At 40.0% G+C, this 21,163-nt stretch overlaps 1 protein-coding gene across 4 annotated transcripts in view; it reads right to left on the bottom strand.

Moving 5' to 3' along the window:
* Positions 1-4,148: 4,148 nt before the first annotated feature.
* The window catches only part of LOC148033819 (uncharacterized), a 33,850-nt gene continuing 16,835 nt past the window's right edge, over positions 4,149-21,163 (bottom strand). Inside the window, exons 3-22 of one of the 4 annotated variants that reach the window (XM_087681819.1) lie at positions 20,719-20,803; positions 20,375-20,590; positions 19,993-20,046; positions 19,795-19,902; positions 19,431-19,613; positions 12,626-12,697; positions 12,378-12,539; positions 12,153-12,281; positions 11,945-12,073; positions 11,793-11,858; positions 11,642-11,716; positions 11,384-11,478; positions 11,189-11,293; positions 10,945-11,062; positions 9,229-9,399; positions 8,904-9,061; positions 8,625-8,783; positions 8,340-8,496; positions 8,149-8,241; positions 4,149-4,643 (exon numbers count right to left, since the gene is read on the bottom strand). In XM_087681819.1, the coding sequence (XP_087537945.1) occupies positions 4,554-4,643; positions 8,149-8,241; positions 8,340-8,496; positions 8,625-8,783; positions 8,904-9,061; positions 9,229-9,399; positions 10,945-11,062; positions 11,189-11,293; positions 11,384-11,478; positions 11,642-11,716; positions 11,793-11,858; positions 11,945-12,073; positions 12,153-12,281; positions 12,378-12,539; positions 12,626-12,697; positions 19,431-19,613; positions 19,795-19,902; positions 19,993-20,046; positions 20,375-20,590; positions 20,719-20,803 (2,425 nt within the window). In that variant the 3' untranslated portion in view covers positions 4,149-4,553. Of the gene's footprint in view, positions 4,644-8,148; positions 8,242-8,339; positions 8,497-8,608; positions 8,784-8,903; positions 9,062-9,228; positions 9,400-10,944; positions 11,063-11,188; positions 11,294-11,383; positions 11,479-11,641; positions 11,717-11,792; positions 11,859-11,944; positions 12,074-12,152; positions 12,282-12,377; positions 12,540-12,625; positions 12,698-19,430; positions 19,614-19,794; positions 19,903-19,992; positions 20,047-20,374; positions 20,591-20,718; positions 20,804-21,163 lie in introns of those variants that run through there. The other 3 variants (XM_087681821.1, XM_087681820.1, XR_015691384.1) reach the window with 3 other exon arrangements.

Below are 21,163 nucleotides of genomic sequence, written 5' to 3'. Positions count from 1 at the left end.
TCATAATTGGTTGATTAATAATCAAAGTTATAGTGAAAGTGTTAACACTCAAGTACTACATTCAAGGTGTGCATTCTTCTCTTTTGGGGAACATCCTACAAGCCCTCTTGCTGTCTTGTCCTAGGAATATGTTCTCACATGCTTATGTGTGCAAATTCCAAGTGATATGCATTACAAAAAAGTATGCATTGTATCTAGCAAGACCCTCATACGCTCTTCTAGAGGGAAATGGGAATGAATGTTACTTAGTCTCTCGTATACTAGACTACTACATCATTATATGTAGGTTGTATCTCAAATGTCTAGGGTATTGGGAGTTACGTTTGTGTCTCATCTATCCACAAGCTACAAACAAGATCAAGTATGCATGGACTACAATTATTCCCATTGGTTAGCTAGAAAAAATAAATTTTATGCATCCAATATCTAGGCTAGTGTTCCCAATCAGTAATCCACTATCCTAGCTAACTTTTTGCTATTCCAATATATGCAAACATTCAAACTTGGCCACAAAAACAAGCAATTATGTACAACTAGTCCATGAGCACTTTCCAAAGCAAGAGAATGCATCTCGAATTCTATTGCTTCTCCTTTATCTAAGGTGGTCTTTGCATTGCATGTCCTCAATTGACAACTCATAGAAAGCTATTTGTTTAGTATGAGGGCATGCTTTAAAGTAACTGACAAGAACTATGTCTCCCATGCTATCAAACTTGATTGTGTCCTCATATAATGGCATGTATAGTGAATTATTATGTAATGCGTACCTATAGTGTGCCAATGAGATTCACTCTGACCCACACATAGAATATATCAATATCTCTATGTGCCACATGAAACATGTTCTATAGACTTTCTATGTGCAACATTGCAACACCCTCAAATCCTCTACTTCCAAGAACCATGCATGGCTAAGGCCAATATAGTAATTCCCATCCATAGCCATGGACCTCTAATAACCTATCTTATGTGCACTAATGTATCTCAATGTGCACTACAATGTCTCTTCTTGTATTCCCAAAGCACCCTACATCCAATTATAGAGATCAATTACAATTGTAGGGATCCTTTGAATGTGTGCTCAAGGCCCCCTATATTCAATCATAGAAACCTATAAAGATCTTTTGAATGTGTGCTCAAAGCACCCTATATGAATGGGCTATGAGAAACACAAATGAGTACAAAACGATCTATTGATAATCCTTCAACTGACATATAAGGTCCCACCTTGATTTAAAACTCTCTAGAAACATTATACTCTCCTCAAGGCAAGGATATATATACTTGTCTCTTATGGCAAGAAGTGATGGCTCAATTTGTTGAAGGCAATGATATCATGCATAGTGATGAGGTGGGGGCCGATATCATGCATAGTGATGGGGTGGGGGGCATTGTGCTTAGGGGTTACACACACACATATAGAAAGAGAGCACCTACAATGGTAGCACTACCCCGAGCAAGACTAAGAAAAAAATGAAGCACGAATAAGAGGAGCAAAAGATGCATGTGGAAGCATGCATGGTAGTAAGACTTTGCCCTGAGCAAGACTAAGAAACAAATGAAGCATGGATAAGAGTAGGAGCAAAAGCTACATGTGTGGAAGCATGCATGGTAGCAAGACTTTGAGTGGTAGTGCACATGTGAGTGGGTGTTCTCTTAGTGGACATGCATGCCCCCCCCCCCCCCCCCCTTCATTGGCCCAAATTAAGCTTCAATGATTAGAGTCTTATTAACTTGGTTTTAAATAAAGCCTTCATTGGAGCTTGAATCAAAAGCCTTTGTGACTATATGAAGTGAACCAATGTTCTTCCTTCTATACAAAAGGGCAATCTAGATTGGATATAGTGATGACATCATAATCTCCATTAGATGGTGCCATTTGTCCCAATCATGTTGAGTTTTAATGCTTCCGAGTAGAGCCAGCCTTGGGGAGGTTCAAGGCTCCTAGTAGGTAGGTTTTCAAAAGGTTTAAAAGTCATGTGCCACCATCAAGATAGGATACATAAATACCATTACACGTACAAATTACACTATAAGTATATCAAGTTTTGAACGTAGATAACATTACAATTACTAATTTCGAGTGTGAAACTGGTAATTATCACACCATGGAATACACAATCACGAAGGGTACTACATGTTTTGAAATCCCAATTGATATTCGTGGTTCATATTATTGATCTAATTCAAACCATTATAGAAACATATACTATGGTAATCGCATATGGATGCATAAAACAATATGTCCATAAAAGTATGCATAATGTTTATATAATCCTTGATTACATGATGGTTAAGGCCAACTTTTAAAGTTTTCCTACTTTGCTAATGTTACAACTATGTGTCTATTTACGTTATTGAAATTTTGCAATGTACCACATTTGTCATCATGACCTTTGGGTAAGGTGCATTGAAAGAGCTAGCACACAAACACATTTGCAACATCTCTACGTAACTACCACTAGCTAGTATACATAAGGACATTAACATCACACCCACAATGCCACTACTAAGATTTTGTAGCCTCATGTTGGGCATAGTGTGAGAAATGGACATTGTACATCGACTCACCCTTAAATGAGAACCTCCTAAAATCCCACATTTAATGCAAAGCTTGTGCAATGTTGCACACTTTATCATGATGTCCCTTGAGCCTTAATTTCTTAATTGGCCATTGAGAGGATGGAAGTGATAATGTTATATAAATAAATTTGAAAGTTTGATTTGATGAAATAGAATAAGAATACAGCTTGAAACTAAATTTCTTAAATGGAGCTACTGTTTACTATGAAAGTGACTAGTAAGATGGACAGTAGGCGAGTTTAGAGGCTAAAATTGGGTATGACATTAATTAAGGATCCAATAGAGGCACACATGGCCAACCAACATATACAAATACCAAGTGTTGCAACCAAGTTGGGTCCCATAGATGAGACCAAGAGTAAGAGAAAAATAACTAAAGTCCATGCACTTGCCAAATATAACAATAAACCAAAGAATAGTTGGTTTATAGGATAAAATCTCTCATCCAAACATTTTAATAATTTGGATATTTGGATTGATGCATTAAAAAAACACCAAATGCTACCTAACCAAGCTCCTCTTGATGCCTAGCTTCTATACAATCACCAACCAAGTTCCTCATTGATCTAGTTTGCCAAGCCACTTTCATATTGCCAAACTCTTCACCAAACTAATGCCATACACCACCTTCTCTCTATCAATGTGTTATTGCATGGACCATGTGTAGTTCTTCTTCTTACCACTATCTGAAGCCCAACATGCTCTACTCCAACTTCAAAGAACCTGCCTTCAACCTTGAATGTTAACAAGCCTACCTTATACAATAAAGAACCCCCATAAATCATTAATGCCACCCACGATCACTTTGGACCACCAACATCCATATTGCTACAAGCAATCAAGTTGCAATTGCAAAGGTCCTTGTTGACTAGAAATGGTCGTCCTTAATTAATCATGTGGGTGGTGTCATGATTCACCTACTATCTTGGTCTACCAACAAAACATGTACATGTTTTCATGGTGTCTTGGTTTGCATACTAACTTCTTCACTCACCCATCGTTTAGGGAGACCTAATTAACCTATTGTTCTACTTTGCTAAATATCCCCATGTACAAGTCTCTTCCTCACAAACATCACCTTTTTTTTGCATAGACAAATAATTGTATTTTGTTTTAGGCATGAACAAATAATTGTACTCTTGCTCACTAAGATTAAACAACTACCAAGGAAGAGAAGGAATGAAGTCATGTCACTAGCTTCCTAAAGTTTAACTTAATACCATTGATAACTAATGACATGATTAACAAATGTTCTACAACTTATATTATGTTCTATAAGATTTAAGCATTTCTTTAACATATACAACTACAAAATGTTAAAGGAGGCCATCATCAACGTTAAATGGTCTAAAGACATTAATTCATGCAATGAACTTAATTGAATGTGTCTTGTTAACCAAAAACAAACGTGTCATGATTCAACATCTCATTATTTTGGGGTTTAGGGATACTATTTCTATTCTTTTGCAAAAAATGAATAGATAATGAATGATACTACGAGGGGTTTGAGCTGAAGGGCTTGAAGTCTCATACTCAAAACTCAAAAAGCTATGCCACAATCCCATTGGTAGGTTAGTTTTGTTCTTTTATAAAATATAAAGATGTACATATGTTGTGCCCAAAACTCATAAAAAATCTTTGATTGGCCAACAAAGTTATCCATGTATATAATGTAAGCACTTTCTCTATCATATTTTAAGTGGATTGCCATTTGATGAACTTTGACATGCTTTGATGTATTCAACATTGGGTGAATTTTTTAAAATCAATGTCAAGTATCTTGATACTCATTTAGCTTGCCAACGTGTGCAAATGAGAGCTACCTTTGCAAGGAACAAATAAAACAAAGTTTTCCTATTCTTTCAATTGCCATCATATTTTTAACAACGAATGGCTCAAAGGCATTTAAAGATTCTTCAAATTGAGTCTCTCAATGTTTATCCGTCCACAAAACCTTCAATCATTATCTTTCAAGCTACTAAAGGATTGTCTATGCACTTTAGTTCATTGGGCAACACCTTCTTCGAGCACATTGGGCATAAAGAATCAATTTTCATTACCTACACACCATAACAAAAAGGTGGCCAAGTCATCCAATAGTTTGGAACATTGTTTGAAAAAGTATAATTTATTTAGTTATACATAAGCTTACTTTGGAGAAATTTCTATAGACATTTCTTAAAGAATCACAAAGAGAGAGAGTGAGGATAAATCATCACCAAAAGGGACTCCATGAGCATTTACTCGATCAACCAAAATGTCAAGTAGTGATCAAGTGATTTGTCTAAATTCATATATTAAAGATATTAGAAACAAACAAACACCAATTGCATTTTGAATATTTGAAGGTGCTCTCTCTCTCTCTCTCTCATAAAGGGTAGTTGTATAAATTACCATAGAAGCATAGCATGGTGGAAAATCCATGATGATGGTCAGTTAGCTCAACAAAACTCCCTTTAAACACAATGTATTTCTTTGGCAAATGTTGGTAGGTGGACTTGCACTTGCTTTTGCACTTTTTAAATGGAACACCTCCAAGGGTTTGTGCTTCTTTTGTACTACAAGTGTGGAGACATGTCATCATTGGTTTATCTCGTGCATGGTGGTAATAAAGATCTAGTCTCTTTTATCTAAGATTCGGTGTCATGTGGTTGGAGGTACCATGCACCCCTGTGATTGGGTATTTGGAAATCCTAAGATATTTGATCCTGTGGGTATTAGGATTTCCAAATTCCCACGTAAAGTCATATTGCTCAACTAAGAGGTCCTCGTCACTAGGGGTTTGGTATCATATAGTATGCAGATGTTCTTCCCAAGGATAATTTGCTCTAGGGCCTTGGCGAGCTAGTGTATCCATATACAATTTCAAAAACCTTGCACTAAGCTATTGTTGTTTAGCAGTCTAGTCACACCTACCCTTCTATATGGAGCTAAAGTTTGGGGTTGCAACCTATACCATAAATGATTGAGCCCGCTCGCTAGATTGGCCTAGAGAGAGACAATTATGATGGTTGGGACCACATAGAGAGGCCATTGACAATGATGATATCATGCATGATAAAGAATAACCCCTCCACCCTATCCCCTATCGTTAGAGCAGAGTTAGGGGTGGCACCTATGGTTGTGGAGGCACTCCTCAGAGCAATGACTTTCTTACACAGCTCTAGACAGCTAGCAAATGTGGGTGAGAAGGAATGTTGGTACTCATAGATGACAACTTGGATGAGCTTACATTGGCTAGATGTCAACTAGCTCCAGCCCTTTGACTATAGCCTTGATTGTCCTACACTTCCCCTCAACCAATTTGAGTTGAAATCGATCATTAGGGACGATGTCTTGAGAGTTGAGATATGAAGCAGCCATCTCTCCCTAGGACCAAAGATGGAGTTTTACCGGAGCCACTACATTTCTTTGAGGATGGATTTATTATCTGACCACAATATATGGACACACATCTCTCCCATGGTATGCAGGTTGCTATTGGATAGATACACACCTCCTCCCACCAATTGAGGACAAAGACAGGCAGATGGACAGATTCCCCAACAAAGGATAAGATATACCTACTTTGTGAGATAGAGGGCCCAAGACAAAGGAGCACTACAAAGGCAGATGTACAATGTACTATGACATACAAGGGAGATGTCATTGCTCTTCCTTGAGGGCTTTGGACCTCTTCGTCGTGCCATGGAGTACAAGGATCAAAGATATCTAGGCTTTTCGTCCTGGAGCTCCAAAGTTGCTGCAGCACTACTATGAGACATGAGACCAGCTCACCCAAAGGGACCCAAGCATAGAGCAATGACAAAATTTCTTCCATAGATCACACTCCACAAGCATTACTAGTTCAGCAAGCACAAAGTCATGCTGCCAAACTACATCTACCCCACACTGCAGAATCACACTAGATAGGGCCATTGCACTTTGCTAGGCACAAAGACCTCAACCACCTGGTAGACAACCCAGGTGCCCATACTATACCTAGATCAAAGCCATCATTGCGAGGCACCTCGACACATCAGCAGAGAAGCCCTGAACAATATCATAGCTGGCAGCCTGGGATCATGTGCTGACCTTGAGATTTAGAGAGGAGCTATTGTAGTTATGTATCTTGTACATACACTTTCTAGAATCGAAGATCTTTAGATGTTTAGATATTAGCCTTATAGTAGAATGCTTTTTTCTTTCACTTCATGATGAGATGACATTGGTCTTGTCCCATAGGCCACATCTGCCCTTTGCAGACATTAATATTTCTTTCTTCCTTCCTTTCCTTTCTTCTTTCTCCCCCCTATGTAATATTTGAGATATTATAAAATAATCAAGAGAATATAACATTGTCTGGCCAACACGAAGGTCACATGCAATACAAGCAACATTAAACCTCAAGGAGAGACTAACATACCACTCTAGTACCCCCAACTACTCGAAACCATTATTGAAGCTTCTCTTTTGCCATTACACCAGCTGCTCCTAGAGAAGAAAGTTGACAGAGTAGTAACCCTTGAATGCTTGCCACATGCAAAGAAATGCCTGATGTGGAATAAGAGTGAAGCCATTTCTTGTCAAGCATAATATATGTCATAATCCCTACCAACATACAAACTAAAAAGCAGATGTTCTGTTCCGCTTCCAAAGGTCCTCCTGAAAGGGTTCCAAAGATCCTGTCTCTAGGCTTCAAATTGTGATGCATAACAACCTGCCAAACAGTGAAGAAGCAAGACCATACCTTACAAGCTACTGGGCATGACTTAAATAATTGCAACACCTCCATGCAAGTTGTACAGAAGACACAATGACTATGACTAATCTTTCTTTTTCTCAATTGTTTAGCAGTTGATAATCCTCTCCCAGAAGGTCTCCTGATGAACACTTTACCTGATCTTTGAGGTTCAAACGTTGAGCAATGTGGTCTTCCACCAACATAGTTGACCAAGTTCTAGAGGATATGCTTTGTGCATCTTCTTCTAAGACACAAAGTTCGTGTGACAACTATCTTTTAACATGACAAAGATCATGTGAGGATTATCTCCCTAAGTTAGAATTCCCTTATATCGGTATTCAGCCTCAGAAGGGCTTGGTGGTCCATTATGCATGTGTACTTATGGCATAGAGTATAAGGAACCTTCGATCTGGTTGTGAAAATGGCAAATGCCAGGTCTGTTACTCCTACAGCTACAGCAAAGGGATGGTATTTACACAAGATGCATGTAAAGAACGCTCTTCAAAATGGTTGCTTGAGGAGGAATCAAAGGAAACCTTGTTTTTCCATAACCACTAATTGTTATGAGCCCCACTTGAATTAAGGGGCACAAGCAAATGTGCATAATGTGTGCACCTGCATTATGTTGCTGTACATCGGTCAAATTGTTATGAGCTGCCCCATGTTTGCTCAATTTTCCATTTAGTTAATGGTTTAAGCTTGGCAGTTCATGTCAATGTTGTATACAGCACATGGAGACCTCTTTGTAAGAATATAAGCATCAGTGAGTCAATTCAGTGTTTATATAACTCAATACTTTAAGGCATATTCCAGTGGATATCAATGTCAAAACATCCTTTTACCTTCAAAAATTCTGTAGCAAGAGCAGGAAACTTGCAATGGGGGCAAGCAGTCCAGTCTCCAAGCACCATGTGACGTCCAGAGGCTACACAAAACTAGTAGCACAAACAGAAAGGAAAAAAAAATCACACCTATATCATTAAAACTAAAGCTGACTGACTTCACAACCTTTTGCAGAAATAGAAGTACATACAGGGATGCTGTTGTTGCAATTTTCACATTCAAGCTGCATGTTTGGTAGTAGAGCCAAGCAAATAGGACATGGCGTAGCCGGCTCTTTTTCCTCTACTTTCTCACACTTCCTCACAATTTTCTCCACCTTGCGTTTGTATGTTGGTGAGATCAAGTTCCTGCAATCGCCCAAGACCTTAGCATCCAAAGAACTATAAGCATAACAACCTGCAGCACTGCATATAAAACCATCTCATTGAAAAACATGTAGGGAAATTTTGAACCATTTACTTTGAAGACATATGACCTGTAGTCAGGATGCATAAGCATGGATGCAAATTCAAATGCTGTAGTTTTCAAGCCTGCTCTGTCACACTCAATTACTGTTGACGTTAGGATTGGAACCACATGAGACGGAAATTTTGAGATGTTGCGAGCCACTCTGATGAGGAGTTGGGATCCTGTGCTGAAAATAACATAAAACATGCTTGAAGACAACAGTAGCACTACTTTCATAAAATACAAGAAACAACAGCATAAAGGTAATCAGGATTCAGAACGCATCCAATAAAATTGCTGTTTTCACCTGTGATCCCCCAATCGTATATGAACCTTTACCAACACATAAGAATGCAGGAGCATCAGCTGATTAAGTATCTTTGAAGGAGCAACCTGTCCTTGATGTTGGAGTACCAAGCAAAAGTCCAAAAGAAGCTGATGTGCTTTCTTGTAGTTTCCTTTCTCCTGGCATTGAATTTTAAATTGAGAGTTGTGCTAAACACCTAGTACAAAAGCTTTCACATGTTCCATGTGCTTGGAAGGTGACCAATATCATTCAACTAGTTGGAATGGAAAGGTTAATGCAATAATGTCCTTGAACAATGAACAAAAGCATGTTCAGTTCTATGAACCTGCTCTTCAGTCGCAAGTATGGCAACCAATCCAGCTGCTTCTTGGTAGTTACCAAGCACCTTGTGGAGCATGTAAAGATAAGGCAGTGAAGTTTGCTGCTCTTGATTTAGATGATCAAACAACTGGCTCGTTAACATTTCACTCCTTTCCCTTCCAACCAATTCAATAGCCTGCACACACAAATTCCCCATCAGAAGGTTTGAAGCAACCAGTATGTTCTAACATGAATCAGAGGGTTCTAATCATAGTTTTTTACTGTCTGCACACAGAAATTTCCTTATGTTTTCCTTATCAGAGGGTCAGAGTAACTAGTATGTTCTAACATGAATGAAAGGGTCCTAATCATAACTCTCCTCCTGGATGAAACCTGGTCCTCCCTCCTCCCCCTATTTTTTTGCAATTTCAGCCTGTTTGTTGGCCAGTGGCGGCACTGATATGAGAACCCTTACAAGTAGAGAACACATATCCAGATTATGGCTTTGGTGGCATTTAGACTAGCCTAAGGAGCCTCCTAATAAGTTCCTTGAATACATGCCCAAGTGGGGAGGAGAATTGTTAGGCCCAGAGTCTCCTGTTGACATCATTAATGCATGCTCTCACATCCAAAGGAACCTCCTAGTCAGCTCCTTGGTGCCCAACTGACAAAGAGAATCCTTGGGTCAAGAGCTTCCCATGGGCAACATTACTGCATATTTTCTAGTCATGCCTGTCTGTCTAGTGGCGATTGAAGATGTAAATTTTTCTTTTCTGGATTTTAGTCCCCTGTGGTTCAAATGGCTTACCAAGTTGGCACTTCCACCATTGGATATCTTGAAGGGAGTCTAATAAGTGCTACCTGTGTCACAGTAGCAAGGCAACTGCATTTTTCACTGTGGGAGACTTTGTGACTTTGTTTTGCAAGCCTTTCGTTTGATCAACTTTGATGATGTTCCCATCCGATCCCTTTCTTTTTGCTTACAAATCAGAATTCATGCAATAGTATCAAAAATGTACCCAGGTTTCCACTTTCTTGTTTTGTTCTTAATGCAAAATAAGGTGTACCTAATTATGTTACTCAAAAGAAAATACCCTCAAGTGTGGCTCATTATATTTGCCATTCACATTCCCATGCTATTATGATCTGTGGGTATACCCTCAAGTGGGTCCTCAAGTGGGTGTGCTATTTGAGGTATCATATAAGGCCATCCTTTCCTTGAAGTGTTTCGTAATGTTGAAGACTGGCTATCCAGAGCATGCTAAGAGTCATGACTGAGGCAGCCATGCAAGAAATCATCCATATACGTCAAAAAAGGTTCATTGATGACAGCACGCCCACATAAACACTCGTATCATAGCACCCAATGGGTATTCTAAGCTTAAAAGAGCTCGGTTGTATTTGATGCCAGCATATCTAGAAGCCATGTAAGTGATGATGGAACAGCCCACTATAGTAGCATAGACCTTGGTGGATATTTGGAGTTAGATAACCCAGTTGGATGGCATGAAAAGCACCTACAAATGACAGGAAGCCTTTTCCAATATTATCATGACATTTCATCATTCATTAGGAAGGGGCCCCAAAGTGGTCCTATATAAACCCACAAGGTGGCTTTCTTCTCTCGAATTGAATATGCAGTTGATTACATGTTTACTATAACCAAGAGTTCAGCCACGTTCTTTACGGTCAAACAATAAACTATACTTCTTTATGAAACAAATGAAATATGTCACTTTACCTGTTCTATTCCAGAATTACTTCTTAAGGACAAATAAAGTTTTAGTGCCTTGTCAGTTTCTCCAGAGCGCTCTAGAAGAGTCCCAGCTTTGCTGTACTCTCCCATGGTTTCATAATACCTGCTTAATCAATCATTCTGAACTCATGAACTGTTCACCTTTTTCCTAGGTAGACAATATAAAATATATGACTACAAACACTAGATAAAGCAAGCAAACTGGTAACTACTGACAAAAGTAGTTAACCTGGCTAGCTGGAGGCATTCATCCTTGGAGGTAACATCAACTACAAGGCCTGTATAAACATCCATTTTGTCATGCTGTTCTGCAAGTTCCTTGGCTTCATGGGGCCTGTGATAAGGAAAAGCCTTTGTACTTGTCACATCAAAATTCAAGGTAGCAACTAATTTCACTTGAATATTGTAAAGGGCTATAGAGTACCTTTTTGCCAAGATAAGAAACTCAATCGCTCTTTCATAGTCTCCACTATTTTTGCAAAACTTTGCTGCCAGAACAGCACCTGAAACTGATTTTGTCTGCTACGCCAATTTTAATAATAGAAGTATAAACAACCCATCCACTTCTTTAATTGAATGTGCATATGAAAAACAAAAATGCTCAAAAGAAACTTCTGTTGGCACGAACAGCACCCTGATGAAGCATCATTGAATATGTTAAAACACAAAATGAGAAACACACCTTGCGTATGACTGAATATGCTTTTGATGGGTTTTGCAAAGGATCTAAGTATAGTCTCACCACATTCTCATAGTCCTGCCAGCAGCTTCTCAGAGTATGAATTTTGGCTCTCTTAAAATGGCTACATTCTTATCTTTGTATAGATATTTACCTCAGCTGACTCAAAAGCTGATGCTGCATCAGCAACATTTTCAGCTATCTCCAGTGCCTTTGCATACTACATTGTTCCAAAATCTAGTGAGTCAGAACAGTGAAAAAAAATTGCTAAACTTCTAGGGTTACAAAAATTGTACAGAGTATAACCTCGACATAGAGCTTTGGGCTTGCTAAAACTTTCAAAATGGAACATGCTTTCAAGAAATTTTTCACGCTGATATAGCATAGAACAGCTTTCTCCAGCTGTCCTCCCAGCTCATAAAGCTCTGCAGCATCCTAAAAATTCAGAGTAAACTTTGATTCCAAAGTTACAACATGTCATGTGTTTTACACATTCAACCAAAAGTTTCAATACCTCTAATAAACTCATGCCCTCTGAAATTTTTGCACATTCATTATACAGGGATGAATCATCACATTGCCTTGCGTTCTGTTTTCCCTTCCAAGGATCACCACAGTGGATTGATGTTCGTGCTATTCCAGCCTACTCTTTACCAGAAGACAGGTTCAGTTCTCAATGAAACAGATTTTTCTGGTCAAAATACACCATGAAAACATCAGATGCTTTGGATAACTTTACTCTTATGGCATGCAGCTGCTTGGAATTTAGACCAGACTTTAGGAGACCCTCATAATGTGCAAGGGCATGCCGATGCTCCCCTTGCCTTTCAAGAAGTTGGGCATACTCTCTTTTAACCTCACTTGCTGAGGAAGATCCCAATTCAATAGCCAATGCAAGGGCCTAAGTTGAAATAAAGATTAGTAGAGTGCAAAGACTCAGAACCCTTGCTGCAGAAAGATACACATTAAAATTCTCCCTTTCCATGCCTTGTCCCACTGTTGCAGATCGCTTCTCATCTCAAGGGCTGCCTCAGGGCTGCATGACTTCAAAAACGCATCCTGCATGCCATATGGCCAGGTTGAAATCAGAAGATGCAGAACAGCACAGATGTTTACTACATACTAGCAAAAATAGCCCTATGGCTAAACTTTACCACGAAATGTATGATAAGTCTGATTCGCATACTTGAGAGACTGGTTCTTATACACGACATAAGACAAGACCACATGCTCCTATACCATTAAAGTAGTATCTCCAAAGAGAAGGCCTAATCACTTACTGCGAAATGGTCCGACTGTATGCCTTGGCCAACCTTGAAAGTCAGCAGTATAGGCAATGGGAGCTTTCTTACTGCATCCATGGTTTGCTTGGCCCAGAAGAGTAGCACTGTCAAGCCTGGAGGAGAGGTAATGGGATTCTTCTTAGAGCACCTTGGGGTTTTCTGGCTAAGAAAACGAGGGTCAAGAGTTCATACACATTCATGGGTTGCAGCAGATTCATAGTCTTTCTGACCAAGCAGCTGTGCTGAGGACAAGCTCTAAGGAGTGATGGTGCTCGCGACAAATTTTAATATGGATCTTTTGAAGGGCTGACCCACTTAGACAGTATCACAATTAAGGGAAGAGTTCAGGGATCATTCTTCTCATAGCTTTTGAGGATCAAGAATTCAGAAAGTTCCTTGGAAGGACACCTTATCCAACTGTTCTTAACCTTTTGGGGAGTCAGCAGTTCAGCAAAAACCACCTCTCTAAGCATTTTATTTCTTCACTTCCAAGTAGGCAACTAATAGGAGCTCAATCAATGGCACCGTGTGCAGGGTCATGCCCACAAAGATCTCTCTCTTCCTATGGCCTGTAGCTCTAGAAGTTTGGCAGTTGGCTGTTGGCTTGGCTTTTGCAGGGCTCAATAGCAAATGCAAGTTGTGTAGAATTAGATGAGACCTGGAGCCACTATTCATGCCATTGTCCCAAGAGGTGTGGAGAAGAGCCCTCAAGATGGTATTTCATGGCACAATTGAGAAGTTGGTAGCAACTTGAGTAGCAATGGCTTGGGTCACGAACAAAGCCCAACATGTGGATGTGCAGATTTCTAGGGGAGCTATTCATTTCTCATTGTTAGCCAATACTTTACGTAACCAACCTTTTCTATATCAACCATTGTCAAGATATATTGGCTCAATGATTCACATTAATTTGATAGTCATAGAGCTTGAAATGTAATTTCTGTATTCTTCGAGAATTTAAAATTATAGTTAGACACTCTCAAGGGTGGCCAATGTTTAGAATGCCTTGAAGTTACTATTGGGTCATTAGGAAGGAGATGTCCATGAGAAACTAAAGTTTAGCTAGGTGGTGAGATTGACCAGAAAAACCAAGTGACTAAAGCTTGTTCACTCATGTGGTCTAATTGACTAGAAGCCCACATAATGAGTGGCTATAAAAGGCAAAACGAGAGATTCATTCAAAAAAGTAAACCATAAATCAGTGAATCTATACAATGAAGCTCTCCTAAATCCAAATTTGGTTACTACTTTTGGAATTTACTCTGATGGAAATTTTGTTTGCATCACAAGATCCAAAATTTTGCAAAGAACAATTTTGCCTCCAGCACTTGTATCAAATTCTTGACCAATAGAGAGATTTTTAGAGTAGAAGGTTTAAAAGCTTCTTTCCCTAGAAAATTGACATGTGGCATCTAGAATAGAACATGTATCATTTATAAGCGACAAGACCTACACTTGTCATTTTACTTAACACTTGTCATTATCAACAAACAATTGTCTTTAGTAGCCTCCACTTTTCACTTTTTTGAGCATCCACAGCTCACATCTATATATTGGAGGTCTCTCTGTTCACTTACACAAGCGCTCCCACTAAAATTTCAACCACATAATATGTATGCACCTATCTAATAATCATCCAATGAGCACTCTCTACTTGGCTTGATCAAATCGCAGCATAAAAGAAAAAAAACATCTCTTGCCTGGACTATGCAGAAATTAGGGTTTCAAAAAACCTATTTTTCAGATTTGCAACAAATAAACCCCATTGTAGTTGGTTCAAGCACTTTGTGCCTATGGTTTGTTTCAATAAATTTTCATAAAGGGGAGCGGTCAATTCCCCTCTCTCTCTTTTTTTTTTTCGTAAAAATTCCCCTCTCTCTCTCTCTCTCTCTACACATCCCAAATACTACTTTACAGAAGACACCTCACACATCTACAGTGGTTCTCTACAGACCAGTTTCCATACATTGGACTTCAGTAGATTGTTGGAAGAATGTACAAGGGATTTAGCAAAGGCCATACATGGATCAGCCATGTATGCATTCCCACACACCCTGCCCCGATGTAGACCCACACGATCTACTGCTCCCCAAAATAGCTGGAATGATGATGAGTGTAGAGTTACTCGAGCTCGCTTACAGAGGGAAGTGGAGCTAGGCACTCAGACACATTGCCAAGCAAAGGCGTTCTTCAAACGCCTTGAGCAGAAGAAGAAACGAGACTACTTAGCGAAAGCAGAAGCAGAGATATATAAGCTATTTTTGGGGCGGGATAGCAAAAGCACATGGAAGATGTTTCATGAAGGACAACCCCCCATACAGATTACATCACCAGATGCTTGGCTTGACTATGGGAGACAGCTGTATGACCTGCCAGGACAGCCACCTATGCAGCCCCCACAAGCTTGTAGGCCAACACAGTGGTCATTCTTCACATGGAAAATGGCTAGGGATGCAATTTATAGATTACAAAATGGAAGGGCACAGGATGAAGATGGATTAGTAGCAAAACATTTCTCACATGCTTGTGACATATTAGCACCCATATTAGCACATATGTTCAATAGAGCAGTATGTGAAGGTTTCCCTATCAGTTGGTCAGACAATACTATAATTCCGCTATTTAAAAGTGGTGATCCCCTGATTCCTAGCAACTACAGGACTATCATGATCGGTCATACTCTGGCCAAGATATATGGTTCTATATTGGAACATGAACTCAGTGAGTGGGCTGAAATGCAAGGCAAGTGAGCACAAGGACAGGGAGGTTTCAAACGAGGATATACCACACTGGACCATATTCTCACACTTAGAGCCATTATTGAGGAGGGTCGAACCCGAGACAAGAGGATCTATTGTTGCTTTGTAGACTTTCGCAAAGCTTTTGATACAGTACCTCGTACACACATCATGTAGAGATTGCAAGACATTGGAGTACCACAGGGTATACGATGGGGTGTCTATGCATTATATGAGGCAGTGACAAGTCATGTATGAGCACTTGGGAGGCTATCAGAGAGGATTGACAGTACCATAGAAGTGAAACAAGGATGTCCACTTTCACCCACATTGTTTGGTCTATACATAGATGAAGTGTCTGATTACATAGACCGAGGAGGAGGAGCTGGAACCAGCCTGGCAAGGGTGTTGATACCGATATTACTGTATGCAGCTGATATTGTTCTCATCTCAGATTCACCGGAGGGATTGCAGCGCCATTTAGATGCTTTGCACATCTTCTGTAGAGATAAAGACCTCACAGTGAACCTTGGGAAGACCAAAACCATGGTTTTCAATACTTCAACAATATGGGTTACTAAATCTATGTACCAGTTCACATTTGGGGAATACATACTGAAGCATGTGAGGGAATATGTCTATTTGGGAGTCACCTTCTCTAGCCCACGTTTTTCATTGAGAGGGGCATCAGAGGCACATCTGGCACGTGGATACGCAGCACTAGGGGCACTCAAGAGTCAATGTGCTCACATACAATTCCAAGAGCCCCGCACCAAACTCTGATTGTTTGACACCCTAGTCACACCTACATTACTATATGGAGCAGAGGCATGGGGTTGCAGCTTGTACCACAAGCGTCTTAGCCCACTCACTAATCAGATTGGAGTAGAGAGGGATTATTATGATGGTTGGGATAGCATGGAAAGGCCATTGATCATGATGATAGCACATATGATTAGGAGTAAGCCCTCCACCCCAGATCCCATTGTCAGAGCAAAGCTAGGGGCAGCACCTATAGTTACGGAGGCACTCTTCAGGGCAGTGACCTTTAGGCACAGACTATGGGAACTTCCACGCCATAGATACTCGAGATTGGCACTAACCTCATCTAGACAACTAGCAGCAGGAGGCGAGAAGAATTGTCAGTTTTCACAGATGACTATTTGGATGAGCCTACATGGTTTGACTGTCTTCCACCTTTGGATTATAGCCTTGACTGCCCTACACTTTCTCTCAGCCTGAACCAAGTGATCAGAGCTAATATCTTGAGGATAGAGACAACAAGGACATGGATCCATCCACCACTCCCCCTAGGATCGAGGATGGAGTTCTACAGGAGTCATTTCTTGTGTCTCTCTAATGATGGTTTCACTATTCGGTTAGCATATATGGACACCCATCTCTCCCATAGCGTACGGGTTGCTATCAGACAGATTCGCACCTCCTCACATAGGCTTCACATGGACAAATACCCTAGCAGAGGATAGGACTTGCCAACTTTGCGGTCGAGAGCCTGAGACAGAGGAGCACTACATATGCAGATGCACAGTATACTATGACATACGAGGACAGTACCACTGTCGCTTCCGTGATGGATTTGGACCCCTTCGTTGCGTCATGGAATACGAGGACTGGAGATGCCTAGGGCTCTTCCTCCTGGAGCTCGAGAGGCGCCGAACTGCACTATTGCGAGACAGGAGGTCAGCTCACCCAGAGGGACACACACACAGAGCAGTGACAGACTTCTTCTATAGAGCCGGCCCTACTGACACTACCAACCTAGCAGAGACAGAGCCACCACACCAGACACCTTATAGGCCACACCGTGGAGTCACATTGGATAGAGCCATTTCCCTTCGTCGAGCACGACAACCCCGTCTACCAGGACCACGTCTGAGGAGGCCAGACCACAGTCGGATTAGAGCCATTATCACGAGACACAGCAAACTCACCACCAGGTATATCAGTGAAGCAGCTAGGGACCGCATCATAGCTGAGATCATGTGCAGATCTTGAGATCAGCTACAGCCCATAGTCCCCACCAAACTTTTATACATGGTTCTATCAAATCTGGTTCTCCTTTCCTTTCCTTTTCTTTTCTATCGATGGAACAACACTACACATGGTTCAACCCTAGTATAGTCCCATCATATAGTTATTTTCATTATTGTTTCATAGGCCACCCACTTATTTGTAATGTTAACTTTTCCTTACTGATGGGATGACATTAGACATGGATGTACTCTGGATTTTGTCTCATAGGCCACATTGGCCTTATGTAGACGTTAATATCTCTCTCTCTCTCTCTCTCTCTCTCTCTCTCTCTCTCTCTCTCTCTCTCCGTAATTATATTAATCACATGAGAAGACTAGCAGAAGAAACAGTTGTATGCCAAGAAACTAAATCCTCCCTAGGGAGAACGCCAACATGCTAAATTAAGATTCAATTGCCAATGGAGAAGACCCTTGAGCTAAGCAATATGACTTTGAATGCTAGAGGTGGAACCGAAGATAAAGGCATTTCAGGTGACCTAGTTGTGCCAACAGCACCAAAACCTAAGGAAATGAAACAAGATCTTCACACGTGTGATTGTTCTGTCATCAGCAAACTACACATCAAAAAGCTACTTAAACTCAAGAGTGGGTAGCTTGATGCCTATGATACTCAAGGATCTGCCTCTCAAAAAAGAGTTCATAGCCTTCGCTAAAAAAGAAAAAAAAGGGGGACTAATGAGCAGCCATATCTCACCAATCTCAGTATGAGTAAAGCAATTGCAATGCATCGGTGTTTCATGCTAGAATATGTGGCATGGTGTGCTCAACATGAATGCTAAAGTGCCCAAACATATTCTTTTCAAGAAAGAAGGTGTGTAAGCCTAGACAATCTTCTATGATCTTTTCATAGAAACATCCACTAAATGGTCTTATGTGTCTCTTTTTTAAATTTATCCATGCAATCCACATACAAGACACAAATGAGCAGCACAAAGGCTCTGCTCATGCTACTATCCATCACACATAATGAGCATGCTTCAAGTATACATGTTTAGAGCAATTCTAAAGCAAATAAGAATTAAATATAGTACTTTGATAATTTCTGGATTAATTTTATGAAACAAGAAACATCTTATAATGAAGAACATATGAAATCAACCAAAATAAACATCATAAACAAAAGAATGATGATAATTATCATAAGACCGGAGGGCATGATAATATCAAATCGAATTTACTGGAATTTATGTGTATTTTCTGGTCTGGTCTCCATCTGAAACATCACGGATTGCCACTGGCACTCCAAAAAGCCGTTAATGAATTGAACCTTCCTATCAGGATCCATGGGCCTAATCAGTCATGCAGAAATTACTTGCTGTGGTTCTGATTCTCCCTTAGTGTATCTAATGTCACATAAAGGTTGGCATTTCAGAAAGGCTTCAACATCATAGTGTGGTAAAAACCAAGAGGGATTAGACAGTTTTGATGAAACCCAAACCCATACTTGATAGAGAAGGAATAAAATCAATCCCAACTAAAATATAGGCCTATGACCTATGACGTGGTGATTAATGATCTAGTCCAATTTTCTTAAATGAGAAACTATTTTATTAGTTACCACCAAACACACAAGTAATGGCAAGATGCACAAGTGGACATGGAAGATGAAGCAAAACATTTAGGTGGAAGCACAGCCACTCTGGGCTCAACTATGATATGAAAGCTAATAATCTAGCATTTCCTTTCACAGTAAGGGAACATAAAAGAAAGGCATTACTTGAGCTGCATCGTGATCACCAAAAAGGAGGAAGATATGGCCTGCAAGAAGAGCACGATTTTCCACTTGCTCTATTTGATTGAGATATGGAATCAATTTTATATTCTTAGACTGCTGGCATGACTTTATTGCTATTTCCACTTCCAAGTGCTCCAAAGCTTTTTGTGTAAACCTATCCCAAATCTGTGAAACACACCAGGCTGATGTGAACTGGGGTGCAACTTTGTAAACATGACTGACGTGAACTGTTGTGCAACTTAATGAACATGACTGCGCACAAGTCTATAGACTCTACGAGAGAACAGTGACATGCTTAACTTTAGGAATGCCCTCAGTCATATGGCTCATTTGATATAAATTTTACCTCCGTAGACTTAATGGCAAGTGCATCATTCCAGGCCTCCTTAAATTGTAGAAGGGCCAGACTTTCCTTGAATCTTTCTTTCAATTCAGTGTTCCCTTGAGCACCTTTCTGGAGATAGGATTCATGTACAAGTTATCCAGGAGGCTGCACTGTCTTCAAACTTTGAAATAGGATTAAACAGAATGATGTCAAGCTTACATGCTTCCATTGATGTGTTTGAAGTATCAAGTTCTTTGTTTCACCACTATCAAGCTGTTGAGTACAAAGTAGCAAATCAGGACAGAAGTGTCAGACTTCTTGAACCGAATGGCTTTTTGACCATGAGAACAAGACAGAATAAGCTGTAGGATCATTTAATCAATTGGTCTGCCTCCTAAATCACCAATCACTCCAACCCTCAAAAGCCCCAAAAACAAATGCTCTCTTGAATGCTTCCCATTCTTAACGTGTTACTTTCAGAGATTAGGCAAAAGTGAAACTATATTGTAGCATACGTTGAAGCTACAAAATTTCACGACAGTTTTATCTTAACCAGTTGAACCATCAACAAGGTTTCATTTTATATAGAAAAAAAGCATGCCTTACACTGAAGAATCCCATTATGTAAAGCTACTGGTTGAAAGCCTAAGGGCCTGGATGATGCCCCCAGCATAGTCACATATGGACACCATATGTTCATGTGGGAATACAAATAAACAAAGTTTTCAGTGCTTTCAGCAAGAACAAATATTCGGTTGTCACTTGCATCCCAAAGTGTTGTCTGTAAGGTCCCAAAGAATCCTGGTATAATCAGCACCTGCACACAATCTTTTCATTGAAATCATAAGCTGTTCTGGATGAATACTACTCATCTTTGAGAACCCAACACACTCAAAGAAAGCCCACTCATATAGCCTGCTGAAATAATAGTGGCTCAGTCCATACCTGATCATCCAGCGGGTTGTAAATAAATACAGAGTGCCGTTCATCTTCAAAGATCAATCGAGATCCACATCCATTCAACCAAAGTCTGACAAAAGCAACAATTCTCTCTTACACTGAGTAAACACAATTTTCTCATGTATTTATATCAAAAACCTTTTGCTTTTGGTAGTAATGCATTCTTATGGGTTTCAGATTGTTCATATTGAGTTTAACCTACAAACCATTTCGTCAGGTTCTTTAGGCGTACCAAGTTTAGCATATTCTTCATCACTTTTTTTCCAAAACAAAGTGTGAATGATTATTTTACTCAAAGTAAAACAAGTAGAGGGGCTCAACAGTGTGCTTGGAGAAAAGCGTACTGGCATGACATAGATATACAAGGCCTCTCAAGGTGGCCTAGGTCACTAATGGGATACGGGAAGGAAGCCAATGGTGGGTGTATAGT

Source organism: Lygodium microphyllum, chromosome 7, assembly GCF_053477565.2.
Source record: "Lygodium microphyllum isolate KBCC chromosome 7, Lygodium_microphyllum_v1.1.10, whole genome shotgun sequence".
In the NCBI taxonomy this organism is placed as follows: domain Eukaryota; kingdom Viridiplantae; phylum Streptophyta; class Polypodiopsida; order Schizaeales; family Lygodiaceae; genus Lygodium; species Lygodium microphyllum.
Note: the sequence above shows the minus strand (reverse complement) of the source record. Positions and strands in the feature narration are given on the sequence as shown.